Below are 18,337 nucleotides of genomic sequence, written 5' to 3' on the forward strand. Positions count from 1 at the left end.
CAATTACCGTTAAAGTGCACTTTGTTTCGACATTGAGCATCCACAGCACATTATGACTCCAGTGTCAAAACTAATGAGCTATGTTGCAGGAGACACAAGTTGACAGGCAGGGCTGTGGTGAAAATGGCCTTTATCGAATGTGGAAGAGTCACTGGCCTGTTTTCACACTTCTTTCCAGAGACCCATTTCAACCAATTAATTACCTTGGTGAAGTGGTTTTGTTTTTCTCACCCGCTGACAAGTAACATGCTGCTGGATACTATTGTGATCTTGTCTCAAATGACAAAGATATATATATATTTTTTTTAAATTGGCCGTTTGTGACGTATGTTCAACAAAATTATTTTACTGAATACTCACTCATGTAGTGAAGCCTCTGTTGAATCAAAATAAGAATTTTACCAACAACTGTTTTTACTAGGAGAAAAATAATCAAGATCGTTGTCCAATTTCTAACATTATGAACCAAACTGCGATCGAACATAAAAAAAAGTTAGTGCTTTTTACAATCAATATGAAAGAAAAAGACACATTTTTTAACAATAGGATGGAAATTAAAGCATGATTAAAAAAATAATATTCATTGATTGACTAAATAACCAAAAAAAAATTGATTATTAAAATAACAGTTACAGGCCTAATTCTTACAGCTAACAATTATGTTGGCGCGCGAAAACCAAATCATAACAAAGTCCAAACTTGGGCACAAATGACACACATTTAAGAGTACATGCAAAAGTACATATGCATACACATACTTTTAACGGCCTGGAAAAATATATGAAAGAATAAGGCAGAAGCTCGGCATTCTTTTCAACTCATTTGTTGAGTGGCTCCAAGGTCTGGCACATGGGCGAAGGAACCGAGACAAGACAAATATCTTTGCAGCCTTGAAAAACCTGCCAATCAACATGTGGCAATCGACGGCATTCAAAAGCGCAAGTGCACAAGATGGTAGCGGAACAAACCTAAATCAGCCTCTGTGCTCTTCTTCATGTCCTTGTGAAGCTTTTTTGTCTGATCCTCCAGCCTGTGCGACAAGAAGAAAGATCATCAAAACAATCTGCTGCAGTGATATAATACAGACTGAAAAAAAACAGGAAAAACTGCACTAGTATGAGAGTTCAACTGTTTTATTGTAAACAATTTAAGAGTCTGAACAAAGTTACACAGAATGCGCTACGAGAAGAAATTACACGTTCCACTGGCTCCGCATACAAAGTTATTATAGCATCCGTTAGATAATTAACAAAACAGGTAAGCGTTCTAACATCGACTATATTTGCTTCAAAAGCATTAATGTCTTTGATCATTCCACCACTGTACAATATCGACTGATGGGTGTTAAAAATGGCAATTACCCAACTAAGGAGGCTGAAAACACACGACACTCATTATATCTATTGAGGCAAACGAGGGGTTTACAATGTCCCCTGAGACCATTGTCACTTTGTTCCTCCTGGTTTGATGAACAGAGAAATAGGGTTTCATTTTCACCTTTGTTTTGCAAGAGATTTCTCATTTGAGGTTGAATAGTCCATGGAAAGTTGTGGGGGGCATGACAAGAGCTGGACAAGGAAATGAAATGTGTTGCCGATTTGTATTAAAAAGCAAAGGTGTTTTTTTAAGAGAAAATTGAAATTTGTTTAAAAGAGGTGCCAACAGAACACAATGTTCTATAATGTGATTGCACATCAAGGGCAAAAATGCACTTGACTTTATGCAGCCTAATAAGCGCAGTGGTACATTAGAATCATGCAGCTACAATTGATTCTGTTACATAATGAGTTACCCACACATTTCTGTATTATCAACACTAAAACACAATGGATTTGTTTGGTTGCGATTCATTTCTGAGTGAGTTGAAATGAAACCTGAAAACATGAGGGGACCAACATTTAAACAAATTTCCCTTAATCGCTCTTTAATGAAAGACTTTTGAAGGACTGACAATTACCGGTACCTTAAATTGATACTAGAATTCGGAAATTTTTACCGCAAATTTAATTAGTACAAAAACCAACATGAGGTCCCCGTTCCCCCACAATCAAAGAACCAAAGCCTTGTTCGATCAGGGGTTATCCAAACCGCTGCTATACTTGGTCCTCATACCAGGCCCATTTCTATCTCTAGACTGCAGTTAGATAGCAAGCTGTCCCTACACCCCAAAGCTGCACCTATCCCTAGATGCCTAAGTTAACAGAACAGCTCAGTTATCTGAATTCCCAAGCGAGGAAGTGGGGCCGCCGATGAGCCTCCTCTTGTGATCTGAGAGCAAGGAACCCCAGAAGCGTGTTAGCTAGCGCTTCTTGACTTTACATGGTGAGAAAAAGCTTCATGGGGATTATTTTCAAACACATCGGATTGTACAGACATAGGAAAGATGTTGTCACTGTTTTTACATTTATAGACATTTACAATGCCACTGAGCCTTTACATTTCCAATACAGAGGACTTTTTGATTTGAAGCTTCCATACTTTTCTCCACCATTAACGTGTAACATTGGAAAGCACGTGTAACAATAACAACAATTATTAATAATCTCATCATGCAGCAGGCTGGACTTTTTTTCGACAGCGTGGGCAAGTTATGTCCCGCAGGCCATCTGTTTGACACATGTGGACTAAGGGGTAGTAAGGATTCATTAATTAATACCTATCATAACACGCTTTTGAGCGTCTTGACATTTTCAAGGATTTCACAGCAAATCGCCAGCTACCAGATGGAGGTTTGTTCCAAAAATGTCATGCGCAGTGAATGATGCAACACGGCGCTTTATTGTTCACAGCACAGCACTGTCAGAAAAATCTCCACAGTAACTTCTTATATCACTCTCACCAATTAGATGCAAGTGGGTCTCTCGGGCTGCATCAGATGTCCTCTGAAGCAATCACAAGCTTCATTTTCTCATAGTCACAAATGTGTTTTTGGTATTCCGGCAAAATGCTACAGCCAACATTATTAGCAATACTTTTGGCAAGATTTAATCAGTTTCATTGCAGAGCGGCTTCCTGCCTGTGCTGTGAGGATTGGACACACCACATTAACCCCTTATTGTTACAAACACGGGGATTTCTTTTTCTTTGATTAAATTAAAAACATACAACTGCACCAAAGCTTTCTTAAAACCGTTTGAAGAGATCAATGGGGAGATTGACTTCCTTGTCGTGATCCATGAAAGCATGTCACCGTGTAAACAAGCCATTATGTGTTTTTCCAATCCTTGATTGGTGCACTTAATGAAGTCATGTTTGGCGTAGTCACTTCTACTTGACAATCTCTCACACGCTGTGTTGTTGCAGATTTGCTACTCTCAGCATCGACAGAGCGCAAGTGAGTATGGGTGAGGAGAGTCAGGTGAGGCTTGAAGCGCTTTCCAAAAGGTGCTAATAGGGTGGCCTCATGGAACAGCTGCTGCTCCTTGACCCACTGCCCCAACGTCACCTCCACCAAGCCGCAACTTTCCCGTAAAAATCATATTATGAAAAACAAAACACAATCCACACAATGCCTGCTTATGATGAGGAATAATAAGCCTCTAAAATAACGGAGACCAAATCGAATAACAGCTCACGTTTATTTTAAGTCACTTTTTATGGCATGTTTAGGACAAACACTGTAAAGTGCTTTCCACAAAAAACAACACTTGAGAGAATATACACACAGCATCCACAACACAACTAAGGAGACATTTGTCTTTCGCTGGGTTTACAATTACTATACAATTTGGATGGCTGGATTTTTCTGGATTTTTCTGGATTTTTTGAGCGCTCTATGAAAGCAGACATTAATATTGTGTTGCAAAAATGTACTTTTACTTTGGAAAAAAAATGAACAGCATTTTTGACAGTTTTCTGACATGTTACACGCCAAACCAGCAACCACATCATAAAATAAATGACTTCATTTTCTATAGTCAATTAAAAAAGGGCATTTTTTTATAGGAATCAAAACGTTTTATACAAATACAATTGATCAAAATAATTGACAAATTACTCAATTATTAAAATAATTGTTATTTGCAACCATATCTGCAATTGGAGAATCTTGGACCTCTTCCAAAATTGACATGGTGACTACTGTATTTGCACATGCAGTGGTCGGGAGCTACTCTTTGCTCATCATCACATGTTGTACACAGCATAAGTGTTCCCAAATCATTCATCAAATCAAGCCTGACTCAGATTTGGCCGAGAAAGGGTCTTAATTCACAAAGTATTCCTTGTTAAGATCATGCTACATAAAAGTTATTTCCTTTATTAAAAAAAAAAAAAAAAAAAGCTAAAAAAAAACCTCTATTAATATTTACGGAACCAAACATGTTAAAACGGTATGACCATCATTCTAAAAAAGGCAATGACAGTCACTTGTTGAAAAAAATTTTATGCCCAGAAATGTTCCAGAAAATGGTGCAGGTGCAATTTATTTTTTGAATAATTAAAAAGCAAACAAGTAATCATACCACGTAGAACAATAAGCGACTAAACACTAGCTTGAAGAGCAGCCAGTCTTGCTGAAAACATCATCTATCAAGTACAGTCAGCCCCCGGCTTACGAGCATCCTTATTTGCGAACATTTCGCCTTACGAGCGTGGATCAAGGAGATTTTTGTCCTCCGCTTACGAGCAAACCTCTCGTCTTGCGAGCATTCCGACTAACCATCCATTGAGTATGTAGAAATGTTCTCGCCTAACTGCGTCAATATATTCAGCAGTTGCGTCATCTACAATCATCAACAGGTACTTATGGCGGTAACGTGAACGCTATTGGTCTTACAATCTCACACTGACTGTCTCACTCACGGTGTCTAAATATACAGTATTACCATTTAAGTGTAGTGTTTGTACAGCTAAAGGGAAAAACAGCTGACATGAAATTAAATGTGCCGATTGCAGGACAAAGAATTGTCATTGGTTTAAATGTGTGTTTTTTTTTTTAATTAATTGTCAATACATTCCAACCGTTTAAAAAAAAGTGCGAATAATTATCAGTCAGTCAAGGAGACGCCAATATGCTATTGGTCGATTAAGGTCACCCGGTCTCACTCACGGAGATGCTATTGGCCGGCGTCACACGTCAATCACAGAAATGCCGATATGCTATTGGCCGAACGCCTTTATCTAGCTTGATGGGACAGGATGGAAGGAAGTAGACAAAATGAGTGAAAAACGGAATGTTTTGAAGACTTTGCAAACTTTATCTGTTAGACATAGCTTCTAAAATTACTAGCAGCGGTAAAGGAAGAAATAAGAGGATGATGTTTTAGTATCTCCGTGATTTGCACCATGACTGAAAGAGTTACTGTAACACTGTAAGACCAATAGCCTATAAGCGTTGCCGTATTAACTCAAGAGGTTAATCTCTGCACCCTGATATGGCTGGTATTGCAGAGCCATATAATGGTGGCTTGACAAAACTGCATGTCATGTTAGGCGGCGACCTCCCGACATGCTTTGGTACAGCGCCAATCTTGCAATTCTGTGAGTTGTAACCAACGGTGAACTGACGCTCGAACAAGCAACAAGTGTGGTGCCTAGTAAATTCAACACACACTACCTCCGCTCCGCCTCCGCCCAGCTCAATTCACGTCGGGAAAAACAGCTGACATGAAATTAAGTGTGCCGATTGCAGGACAAAAAATCGTCACAGGTTTAAATGTGTTTATCAATAAGATGTCAATACATTCCAACCGTTTAAAAAAAAAGTGCGAATAATTATCAGTCAGTCAAGGAGACGCCAATATGCTATTGGTCGATTAAGGTCACCTGGTCTCACTCACGGAGATGCTATTGGCCGGCGTCACACGTCAATCACAGAAGTGCCGATATGCTATTGGCCGAACGCCTTTATCTAGCTTGATGGCACAGCTGGTTGGGATGGAAGGAAGTAGAGAAAACCCTGACTGAAAAAGTTACTTTGACACTGTAAGACCAATAACATATCTGATTTACCGTATTGACTTCGAGCATTCATCTCTGCTCATCTCTGCTTATCTCAGCACAAGTCACGTCTTTCCAAAGGTAAAAGTCATTTTTCCTTTGTATTTGTTATTTAATGCAACTGTACAGTAGATTATGTCACTTAATATTAATATATGTATACAGCGTGATGATTTTACCTAAGGCATCTGCACGCGTTGCACGCATTCACGAATTAACATGGGTCTGGATTGCCCGCTATACGAGCAATCCGAGATACGAGCGTAGCCGCAGAACGGATTAAGTTCGTAACCCGGGGGTCCACTGTAATGCCTTATGTGCAGTTCTTCGGTATTCTTTTCATAAGGAAATGTTTGCTTCTGTTAATACTTTCTTAAAATCCCTGCCAAGAGCTATGATCAAGTGGATATAAAAAGTTCACACCACCCTGTTCAGTTTTAGTGACATAAAAAATGAGACCAAGATAAATAAATAAATGGAAAAAAATAAATAAAACATCAGCCACCATTTGTACTTGGGGCCCATACTATAAAGATTTTTTTTTTAAGGATTAATGCCAATTTTTGGCAGAGAAAAAAACAATAGATTACTGATTAATGGACTGATGAATTTGAACAAAATAATGAATAAAATCATTTATTTCCTCCCAATGCATTTTTGTGTCAATTATTGTACAGTATATGCATATTTTCACCATTCAAGGGCTTTTTTGGCCATTCAAGGGGGGGTTTGGTATGGAATCCCTGTGAATAGCAGAGCACAACAGAAAATATATTGTTGAAAAAAAAATCCTTCCTTTTCAGTTCCCAGAATGTGTTGTATTGTGCAATTAATGAAGGAATAAGGACATTACGGTAATTATTGTCGTTTGTGCTGCTTAAAGTTGAATGGGTGTCATATTTCACACATGTACTGCATGCTTAATTTAAGTTGCCTCCTTATATTGCTTGTAAAAATAATGATTTGCTTTGTTTTGAATGATAGGTCAACAGAATGATCTTAACACATTTCATGATATATATTTAAGGTTACAAGGAAATGGTTATGTGTAGTAAATAATGGCATCAATTTTACTTGTATACAACAGCTGAAAATGGTTTGGAGTACGTAAAGGTACTATGTTAAAATAATCTGCAAATATTGCCCTCATGGAAGATTATATTTGGCTATTGTTTGAAAGCCCATAATGAGCCGATGTAATTGATCAGGCCCTAAGTTCCACATACTCATAACCTGTATTAATTAAATGGCGGGTGGGAATTTTGGAAATGGCAAGTAAAATCTGACAAAACACAATATGGCTGTACAAGTGTACACATCCTCTTTAACCTGCGGATTTAGACTATGTTCAGAATTAACCAATCACATTTGAACGCATGTCAGCTCACACTAGCCTCAGTTAGTTGCTCATTGTCTTGATGCTGCAAACCCAAACCAATTCCAAATGACTCACAATACTGTGCCTCAAATAAACCAGCTCCACGTTATTTGCTCCCATTGTCAGTGTAAACAGTGCCCGTCAACAGGCTAAGGAAACTACAAAGGTGTAAAATGTCTGATTTCAGTAATCTGAGCCCCTCCAACCTGAAACTAAAGATTGAGTAAATTGATCTCAGTCCAACATTGTTATATCGCCACAGTAAGAGCAGTAACTTTTGTTTTACTCTTCATCACTGTAATAAAAGTCTTATTGTTTCACTATAAAAACAACACAGGTAAGTGATTGAGTAATGGTAAAAAATCTATACATATTTAACTACCAAGATTCTAAACAGACTCCCCGCTTTGCATGAGCGAGAGTTGCCTTGATGCCATGATAAGAATCTGTATGGCAGAACACCCAAATACCAGTACGAGCCTGCTCCTCTGACTCACTTTCGAGGTCTATTGGCACCACACCTTACTGATGAAGGGTCCTCCTACTCACCCGTTTTTCCATTGTTTCCACTACTAGACCCTTAGGAGGTTTTTGTCTCTGATGAGTTTGTGAGCATTCAAGAGTTGTCCCCAAAATTAACATGTTGTTATTTGTGTTTTGAGTTAAATTAAAAATAATGAAAACATGTTGAGGTTTTTGTGGAAGATACCCGCAGTTAAGAAATCCAATTTTAACAATATGAAAACCATATCTGTCAAATGCAGGACCTTTCATTCGCTCAATATGACCGGTATGAGTGGGCAATAAGGCTTCAATGATGAATCACAAAAAAAAAAAAAAAAAAAATATCGATCATTTAATTGTTTAATAGTTTTTTTTTTAAATAATTGCAGTCAAGTCCTTATTCGAGTTTCACATTATGAAACCCCCGTTTTACTATACTAAACATTAAGTATACTTTTGTAGTGCTTTACTAAGATCTCCAAAATAAAATATGGCTGGATTGTTTATTGTGTCCATGGTATTTTGAAGACATGTGAACGGGACATTTACGGGTAATGTTAAAGTAAAATTCAGGCCTTTATTTTTGAAAATCCAAGGTCTGAGATCTTCTAAGCCAGGATTTATGGCTCCTGTTATTTTATTTTTGGTAACACCAGTCCAGAATTCCAATTTGGATTTTCCACATTGTTATGTTAGAGCTTAAAACAAATGACTACAAATAACTACCCTGTGAATTTGGATTTTCACGTTTAAAAAGCAAAAGTATCCAGTTTTGATTTCAACTAAACTTTCAGGCAATTACAGGTCATAAAGTGCATTGAAATGAATACAAGGAAGTCACAAATTAATCTTAATTCCCAATGGCGACTTACTTTTGGAGCTTGTCATATTCTCTTTCAAAGTCTCTTTCAACCTGGAAATACATTTAAAAAGATGTTATTTTATTATTTAACGGAAATTGAAAGATACGATCACAGCAAATGGCTAATTACAAGGTCTGAGCACATTGTAAAAAAATGAATAATTTTAAACCTCACAAGGGGGATGATATCAAAGCCAGGAAATTCATTTAAGGTCTGAATTTCCATTGTACATATAAATCTGAGGAAGGATGTTTGGACTTTGAAGCAATTGGACATCATTACATGCTTACAATCAACCGTTGTTTGTCGGCTGTGATAAGGCTTGTGTTTGATCACTTTATTCCAGTGGTTTTTGTACAAGGCAGGCAGACCTTCATTGGACAGACAGGCTCATTAATAGATCATAACTCAAGTTGTAATTAGGATGAAGAATTTCAGAGCTCCTCTGACCATGCCTCTAAACAAACTAAACTGGGGAGATTTTCACAAACTAGAATGAAAACCAGGAGATGCCAGTGACTCCTTAGACGAGACTCCCATTAGAGGGGATGTGGTTTTTCTAGTGAAAAGCTACTCATGATCACTTCTGGGTAATTATAAACTGTACGATTGGCCCAGGCAAATCACAATTTACAAAGTCTTTTGTACGTGGAACATCAACAGTAGTATTTTCATTAATTACCATATTGTATATTACACACACTTCTGACTACTTACAGTTTTGGAAACAATCTGTTTCTTTGGCTGTCCAATCTTGAAGGGAATCCTGAATAGACATAAACAATGTCAGTCTGTCATCAGACGCATGTTGGGTTTAGGGGGGGGGCGAAATGGGGATTTAGCACTTCAGCATATGATTAGTCCCACGCAACCACATACATTCACTTAAAAAAATAAAACATATACCTAATTCTCTCGTTTTCTTCTTTTACAGTATATTCACACAGGAACCTTAACCCTAACCAAATAATGTGAAATTCAATCCATACACACTGGCGATAGAAAGCACTTGCAAATTATTTTTCAGTAACCTTATTTCTTTGGAGACTAACAGACACCATGCACAATTAATTACTGGTTGTTGACTAAAACTTAAATGCCAAAAGAACAGGTCAGCAATGTCACTGCAATGACTTCAGAATTGCCACTTTCACACTATGTAATTTGTGTTTTACATATACTGTACGCAAACTGTTAGCTGCTGCTAATCTCTCTTAACTTGCCAACCTTTCTCTCATACCTGCCACAGGAAATAACTACGGCACTAAGTGACAAATTTACTATATATTCTGGCACAGAACATCTCTCTACCCCTGAGCTTTTTGTTCATGGCACCGGAGACAAATATCCAAAAACAAGAAACACAGAGAGACACAGACGTCCAGCAAATATGCTGCAACTTGAGCCTTTTTTTTTTTTTTTTTTTTTTTTTTTACATAGGGGTGTTTGCAGATATTTGAAAAGTAGCCAGTTTCTGTATTTTCTGTATTTGTACAGATTTTTCCAAAATAACAGCAACTAATACAACAATTAATACTAAAATCTATTATTCAATGACTTTACAAATAGGACCAAGGTTTTGAACAAAGTGACCCCAATATTATTGGCACTCTTGGTTAAGATGTTTTAAAATGTCTTAAATTTGTACTGCAGAAGCACACACTCATACTGACTATTGGAGAGATGGTTTACAACGCAGAATCAAGATCCTGCCAAGGCCCCAAACATCAACCCCATTGAAAACCTGTCGAATGGACTACAGAAAAAAAGGATACCGGTCACTGGATAATAGAGATGGCGTAAAGCAGAATGGTCAAAGATCTCGCTCTCTGCGATCTCCCATCTTGTGTAACATTATAGGAGATGATTTGATGCTGTTTTATTGGCAAAGGGGGGATATACAGAGTATTAAGTAATGTAGCAAACACGGTTTTATATAAAATATTTATTTCTTAATGTGAGATTTTATTTTATTTTTGCATTGAATAAATGAGCTTGAATTAAATGTTTTGTTTTCTTTTGTAAAATTTTTGTCCCAAATGATTTAGGAAAAAACAACTATTTATTAGAACCTAAACGTCTTAAACAGGTGTGCCAATAACTATAGAGGGCATTGAATACAAAATACTAAATACAAGAAATAGCAGACAAGACATAACCCCATTTTTCTATTTGTCAAGTCAAACTAGAGAGTTTTCATGAATACCATAGTTTGCATGAACACAAATATCAATAAATATATATAATTTATAAAGACTGTGTAATTAACCTCTTAAAAAACCTGAATCAACCCCTTAAAAATGGCTGTCAATACATAGGGTAGAGAAGAATGTTAACTAAAACTTTTCTACACTTGGAAAAAAGTCATAAAGCCCCACTTGAGTTTTGGCAAAAGAATTCTATTTGTCCTTAGTTAAAACACACACTTTTATCCCCATTTCAAAACCCGAGCCCGAGCTTTAATAAGTATCGCCGCAACATCAGAGTGCTTTGTGAAACCAACTGTGCCATACCAAAGCGCGAGATGCCAGGTTGTCATTGATACAGCGCTAATGGGTTGAAATCTAAGCCATATGATGGACAGTTGTGTCTGACAGGCAGGGTGAGGCAGCAGCTGCGTCAATAAAAAGGTGTGTGGTAGTCTAATGAGATGGAAAAGAGAGGGTGTGATGGAGGGCCGTATTGTGCAACCAAGAAGGAATGCAAAATCACGTGTGAGGTAGAGTAGATCTGTTTGATGGCATCTTAGTCAAAACTTTTTTTTAATTAAAAAAAGATGCACGCTCACACACGCACGTACGCCCACACACACACACACTCACACAAAGTCCACAGTCAAGAACACAATTAAGACAGAATGTTAAAGCAACAATGCCAAATAACTTCCAAATTGTTACCTTGTTGTTTTTTTTTGGCACAGAATAAGTGATTGAGTGAGCCAACAAGGAAAGTCTCTACTCAAGAATTAATTTTCTGTCATTATGTTACAGTAATAGTTATCACTTTAATAAGCGTACTGTATTATGCTGTTGTTAATTAAACTAATTGGGTGCTGTTTTAATTTAGCGAGTGGTGACAATGAGGATTTTTGAACTTTCTCCTTTCCTTACTCCTTTCACACGGTAGAATGTACGTTCAAAGTCATAAAACGATACTAAAATGAATTTAAAAAATAACAAATGAATATGTTATCCACATTAATTGGGTCATGTGTGTAGGTCCTTTAACTGAGCTGTCAATGTGCTCAAAGTGCGCACTCAACATTTACTGCAACAGGCACAACGTCACCGCCATCCAAAAGCACGTAGGCATGAACAAAGACATAACAGTCTTCTGGGGTATTATGCCTGAGCTGGAAGAGCCAATGGCGACCTCGCCTCTTGCAACAAGCACAGAGCGCCGGTTGAAGATGTTGGGAAGCGGAATTGTTCAACCAGTGACCCCAAAGTCAAAGCTGTCACGTCATAGGAGCAAGTGTGCGGGCTGTGCTGGAATGTAGCCCTGTGCAGAGTCCATAAAGACCTCTTTTCACAGCCGCTGCACCCCACTCTTGACCTTGTGTTTGGCCGTGCGTGCTGGCCCAAGCGTCGCTTGCCAGCCATTGACGGCGAGTGAAGGGAATGACGCCACGTCACTTGATTGTGCGATAGCTGTCGTTCTTCCGTTTTACGCTAACAATGTGCCAAGTGTCATAAAAACGGAAAGAAATACAAGGATGTAAAGGGTTATAAAGCTGCTCTTATTGTATCCTTAAGATATGCTCATGAATAGTGGTTAACTTTTTTCTCAAATCCATGTTAATTAACATATACTTTCACTTATATTTGTTTTTTGTTTTTCAGCCTAATTTGATTAAACTGGAAGAAATAAGGAGTCGCTTGGACATACTGTATGGTTGTTTTTTTCTTTTTTATAACTAATTATTGAGTCTTGTTCTGGAGCAGTTAAAACAGTTAGACTTGTGCCTTGGTTTTCGTTTTTTGGCGCCGCCTCTGGCCGCTGTTGGGAGTGCATTTCTGAAAGGGAGGGGGAGGTGATCCAGTTGGGATCAGTTATGTCAATGCCACACGTTGTTGTTCATCCTTACAAGAGCTGGCCCACAAGTGTCTGTGAGTCGTTTTCTTTCATGGAATATTATTTACCTTAATATGCCCATGGTTGGTCATTCGTGTTATTATAGATAACAAGCTGGCTAATGTTAGTTTATATCAGCATGTTAAATGGTGCTGCCTTTGTATGTGTTGACTCGTTAGCATTTTTGTGTTAGCTCATTAGCATCTCATATAGAAGAGAATATTATTTGTGGTTGTATATTGGATTTAATCTTCACAGTTGGTTTGGTAAAATGTAAATTTCACATATGTATACTTACTGTATGTTTGGTATATATTATTCTTTGCAGTTTTACAAAATAAAAATGAGTGAGAACGACACAACTATTAAAGAAGTTGCCCTCATTTTGCTGTTCGCTGTCTGTCTACCTTGACGAAAACCACCTTAACATCTTGGGAGGACAGAACAGTAAAAAGACACTCTATTCGGCAGAAGCAACCATAAAGAGACAGCTACTGTGTGTCATGGATGACAACAAGGAACAGTTCAATAAATACCATTCCCAGGAAAAGCAACTACCCCAAATGGATGCAAAATCATCTTTAGCAACAAGATCCTGTTGCTCTAGCTCCTCAAAGCATTCATGTAGGTCATTAGCAAGCGTCGCAGCTGCCAAAGCGCGAGCCAAAGCGGCAGCTGCACATGCGCATTTGGCCTATGCTGAAGAGGAAGCAGAAGCTATGAAACAACAAGCTGATGTTCAAGCTAAGCTACATGTCCTGCGAATGAAGAAAATGGCTGCTGCCGCAACCGCTGAAGCTACAAGTCTTGAAGTTGCAGCTCAGCAGCTAGATGAAAAGTTCAACAGAGATGAACACTTCTCAATATCGTCTGAGCATAAAGTACAAAGGGTTCAAGAGTATGTGAACAATCAACCATATGACCAGAATTACCAGACTACCATACAACATGATTATTATCCAGTCACACCTTTAGCTCCACCTAAGGTGTCACCAAAAATATCAATTTCATGTCCAATCACCTCTCTGGCTCCCCCGGATGCACTTTTCAAGACAGAGGCATGTGAAGGTCATCGTGTGAACCCGGTCACACAACTGTCTCCACCTCGTATGCTTAAGAGAGATGAGGATCAACCAGCACATCCACATTTGTTGCAGCTACATCCTCCCATTAATCAGCAGAATACAGAGCCTACACGCTGCTGCGAGCCATCTCGCCTATCACCTCCTCATCACATCACCCAAGACTCATCGCCGATCGAAGATGTGGCACGATATCTCATGAAACGAGAATTAGTGTCAGCCACATTACAGAAGTTTGATGACGAGCCAGAAAGTTACCGTGGTTGGAAAGCTTCATTCTTGAACGTAATCAAGGGCTTATCACTGACACCACGAGAAGAACTTGATCTTCTCTGCACATGGCTTGGGCCACAGTCAGCAGCACAAGCAAAGAGAGTCAGCTCTGCACGGGCTCATGATGTTAGTGCAGGCCTTCAAATGGTCTGGCAGCGCCTAGAAGAAATGTATGGAGCTCCTGAGATGATTGAATATAGTCTCTTCAAAAAAATCGAAGAATTCCCAAGGATATCTGCCAGAGATGGAGCCAAACTGAGAGAATTAGGAGACCTCTTAATGGAGTTGGAGCTTGCTAAAGCAGAAGGTTTTTCACCTGGACTTGCTTACCTTGACACAGCACGTGGTGTCAATCCAATTGTGGAGAAACTGCCATATGCACTCCAAGAAAAATGGATAACCAAAGCATCCAATTATAAAATAGACTACAGGGTCACATTCCCTCCCTTCACCGTCTTTTCCAGATTCATCCAAGAGCAAGCTAGGATCAGGAATGACCCCAGCTTCTTCTTCCACTCCGCAAGTGCAGGGAAAATGGAGAAACCTACAAACAACCTCAATAGAACGCATATCTCAGTGAGAAAAACAGACATCATAAATGAGTCGGGGTCTGACGCTCCAGAAATCGACACAATTGACAATCCAGACAAACAGTGCCCTCTCCACAAGAAACCGCACCCGCTCCGGAAGTGTCGCGGTTTCCGCAACATGACTCTAGAAGAAAGGAAAATGTACCTGAAAGAGAACAGGATATGTTTTCGATGCTGTGCATCCACCAAACACGGGGCAAAGGACTGTACAGTTGAAACTATCTGTATTGAATGTGAAAGTAAAAAACACATTTCAGCATTACACCCAGGTCCTCCACCATATGACACAAATCTCACCAATCCACAGCCAGAGTTGGAAGATCACGGCGAGGAGCCGGAAGAGAAGACAGACTCAACCTCAGCAACAACACTGTGCACGGAAGTGTGTGGAGACTGGCGTAGTTCCAGGTCTTGCGCAAAAATCTGCCTAGCCAAGGTGTATCCAGAAGGACAGAGGGACAAGTCAGTCAAGCTCTACGCTGTCTTGGATGATCAGAGCAACCGCTCTCTTGCGAAGTCTGAGTTCTTCAATCTGTTTGGTGTCATAGGACATAAGGAGCCATACACACTCAAAACCTGCTCAGGTCTTGTGGAAATGGAAGGAAGAAAAGCAAAGCACTTTATCATTGAATCCATTGATGGCCACACAAAGGTGCCTCTTCCTCCGTTGCTTGAGTGTGACATGATTCCAAAAGACCGTTCTGAGATACCATCTCCTGATGTTGCACATCATCATCAACACTTGGAGCCAATAGCACACAAAATCCCAGATCTTGATGAAAAGGCACAAATTTTACTGCTCTTAGGAAGAGATGTGTTGAGTCTGCACAAGGTGAGAGAACAACGCAATGGGCCACAGGACGCGCCATTTGCCCAGCGTCTTGACCTTGGCTGGGTGGTGATAGGAGATGTCAGTTTCGAAGGGACACACAAGCCAACCACAGAGAAGACCTTCAAAACCAACACACTGCTCAAAGGGAGACCATCGTATATCAGTCCATGCACAAACAGCATCGATGTAAAAGAAAAGTTGCCTGCAAACCAACTGGGAGACACTCACCACAGAGACCAACCAGACAATCTTAGAAACACAGTGCTCATAAGGAAGGGAGACGACAAGAGTCCTGCACCCTCAGTCGACAATAAACAAAACCTGTCTCCAAAACAAACCCCCTGTCAAAGCTAGACCCTTTCATCGACCCTGACCCAGAGTGTCCCACTGTCTTAACACCAGCGATGCTTCTCACACAAAAGGCGTGTGCTGCTCCTGCACCAGAAGAAGAGTTTGACCCAAAAGATCTACAAGGGTATTTGGCAAACATGCAGACCAGGAAGAAATGGAGCAAAGACAATTACAACACCCAAGTTGGAGACATTGTCCTTCTTAAAAACGAACAAGTCAAATGCAATGAATGGCCCATCGGTCTCGACGTCAAGAGCATTCCCAGTGAGGACAAGAAGGAACCTTCAAGCAAGACTCGAAAAGAACAAAATACATAGTGGTATAAAGGACTTATACCAGGCGAGGAGTGTTCTGGAGCAGTTAAAACAGTTAGACTTGTGCCTTGGTTTTCGTTTTTTGGCGCCGCCTCTGGCCGCTGTTGGGAGTGCATTTCTGAAAGGGAGGGGGAGGTGATCCAGTTGGGATCAGTTATGTCAATGCCACACGTTGTTGTTCATCCTTACAAGAGCTGGCCCACAAGTGTCTGTGAGTCGTTTTCTTTCATGGAATATTATTTACCTTAATATGCCCATGGTTGGTCATTCGTGTTATTATAGATAACAAGCTGGCTAATGTTAGTTTATATCAGCATGTTAAATGGTGCTGCCTTTGTATGTGTTGACTCGTTAGCATTTTTGTGTTAGCTCATTAGCATCTCATATAGAAGAGAATATTATTTGTGGTTGTATATTGGATTTAATCTTCACAGTTGGTTTGGTAAAATGTAAATTTCACATATGTATACTTACTGTATGTTTGGTATATATTATTCTTTGCAGTTTTACAAAATAAAAATGAGTGAGAACGACACAACTATTAAAGAAGTTGCCCTCATTTTGCTGTTCGCTGTCTGTCTACCTTGACGAAAACCACCTTAACATCTTGGGAGGACAGAACAAGTCTGTATAGTATAAGAGTAACACTCATTATCTTCCATAACTCTGAAGTCCGGCACACTCCACACTTTTACAACCCTTAAAAAGTACAATTCATTTTTATATATTGAAACAACTTTTTCTGAGCTGCCCATTATCGCTTCATGGACAGTTGCCGTGCAGCCAAGCAGACAATCAATCACATCAAACAGCAAATGAGATATGTTGAAAAAAATCTTGAGCAAGAGACAGAAGAAAAACAGACCATTACTATTTTAGTTGAATAACTTACAGATAATGTCGCTAAGTTATGACAATTTAGAGGTAATTTAAATGTTATTGGGGCAGCTGTGGCTCAGGCAGTAGAGCAGATCATCCAGCAACCAAAGGGTCGGCTGTTTGAATCCCACTCTGTCCAAATTAGACATGATCGTACCCTTACCCACATGGCCTCCAGTAGTTGGTCGGAGGGACTGTAAATGCAAAAATGACAGTCGTGCTTCCATCTGCCTGCTCCAGGGCAGTTGTGTCTACAGATCATAGTTAATCACTACTAGTGTAAGAATTTTTTTGAGTGCAAGAATAATATGTCCATTGTGAAGAGTCTTTGAGTGTCAAGAAAAGCACTATTATTATTATTGGATACTGTTGCAAAGTGAAAATATCAATATTTTGTAAATACCACTAGTATCTGTTCATACGCAGGAATAAGCTGTGCAGCATAAGTTATGGATGTTTTTAACTACTTCGCTCAAGGGAAGATTGGTTATCTTGCAACCCTGAGGTTGTGGGTTCGATCCTTGCTATTGTGACCGTGTCAAAGTATCCTTGAACAAGATACTGACACCCCCCCTGCATCATGATTTGTCAAGTGGAAAGCACTTTGAAGACCTTTTAAGGTGGGAACTGTTATATGAATGAAGTAACATTTACCATTCCCATTTGCTAGCGATTTCACTGCACTGTTGACTAAGCTTAAAGTGATAATATGTAATATCTAGACAATTATGTTTTGAAAACCCACTATAAAGTTCAATAAGGTGTAAATAAATGTGTTCTATCCAACCAACTCATTTTTCTTTTAGCTACGGAAAGATATATATATATATATATATATATATATATATATATATATATATATATATATATATATATATATATATATATATTATGCTGTACAAGCATTTATAGAGCTGATGCTACAGAACGTATGTAATACACAATATATAATGAACATTTAGATAAATATATATATTTATATTTGACAATGTAACGACCCTTTGAAAGTCAGCCCAAGTTGGGTGAGACCAGACTAGTGATAAATCCCTGGACACCCAGGGGTTAAAAAGGTCCCGTTATTTATCGATGATTTATCAAACCATTGCAAATCTACAAAAATGTGTTTATCTATGCGCTCTCGGTGTAAAATGTAACCACAATACAAATATTTGTGTTACTTAATGTTGTGAGAGCCCAGAGCCCAATGGCATCTAGAATATACTGTGTAACACATAACTTCATGTCCGTTTAATTTCT

At 38.9% G+C, this 18,337-nt stretch overlaps 1 protein-coding gene across 2 annotated transcripts in view; it reads right to left on the reverse strand.

The window, feature by feature from the left end:
• bin3 (bridging integrator 3) overlaps window positions 1-18,337 on the reverse strand; it is a 40,744-nt gene that overhangs the window by 21,719 nt on the left and 688 nt on the right. Inside the window, exons 2-4 of one of the 2 annotated variants that reach the window (XM_088419425.1) lie at window positions 9,403-9,451; window positions 8,695-8,735; window positions 969-1,030 (exon numbers count right to left, since the gene is read on the reverse strand). In XM_088419425.1, coding sequence (XP_088275551.1) covers window positions 969-1,030; window positions 8,695-8,735; window positions 9,403-9,451 — 152 coding nt within the window. Of the gene's footprint in view, window positions 1-968; window positions 1,031-2,839; window positions 3,050-8,694; window positions 8,736-9,402; window positions 9,452-18,337 lie in introns of those variants that run through there. The other variant, XM_088419501.1, reaches the window with a different exon arrangement.

This window comes from Hippichthys cyanospilos, chromosome 1 (assembly GCF_059441005.1).
Source record: "Hippichthys cyanospilos isolate Australia breed blue-spotted pipefish chromosome 1, RoL_Hcya_1.0, whole genome shotgun sequence".
Classification (NCBI taxonomy): domain Eukaryota; kingdom Metazoa; phylum Chordata; class Actinopteri; order Syngnathiformes; family Syngnathidae; genus Hippichthys; species Hippichthys cyanospilos.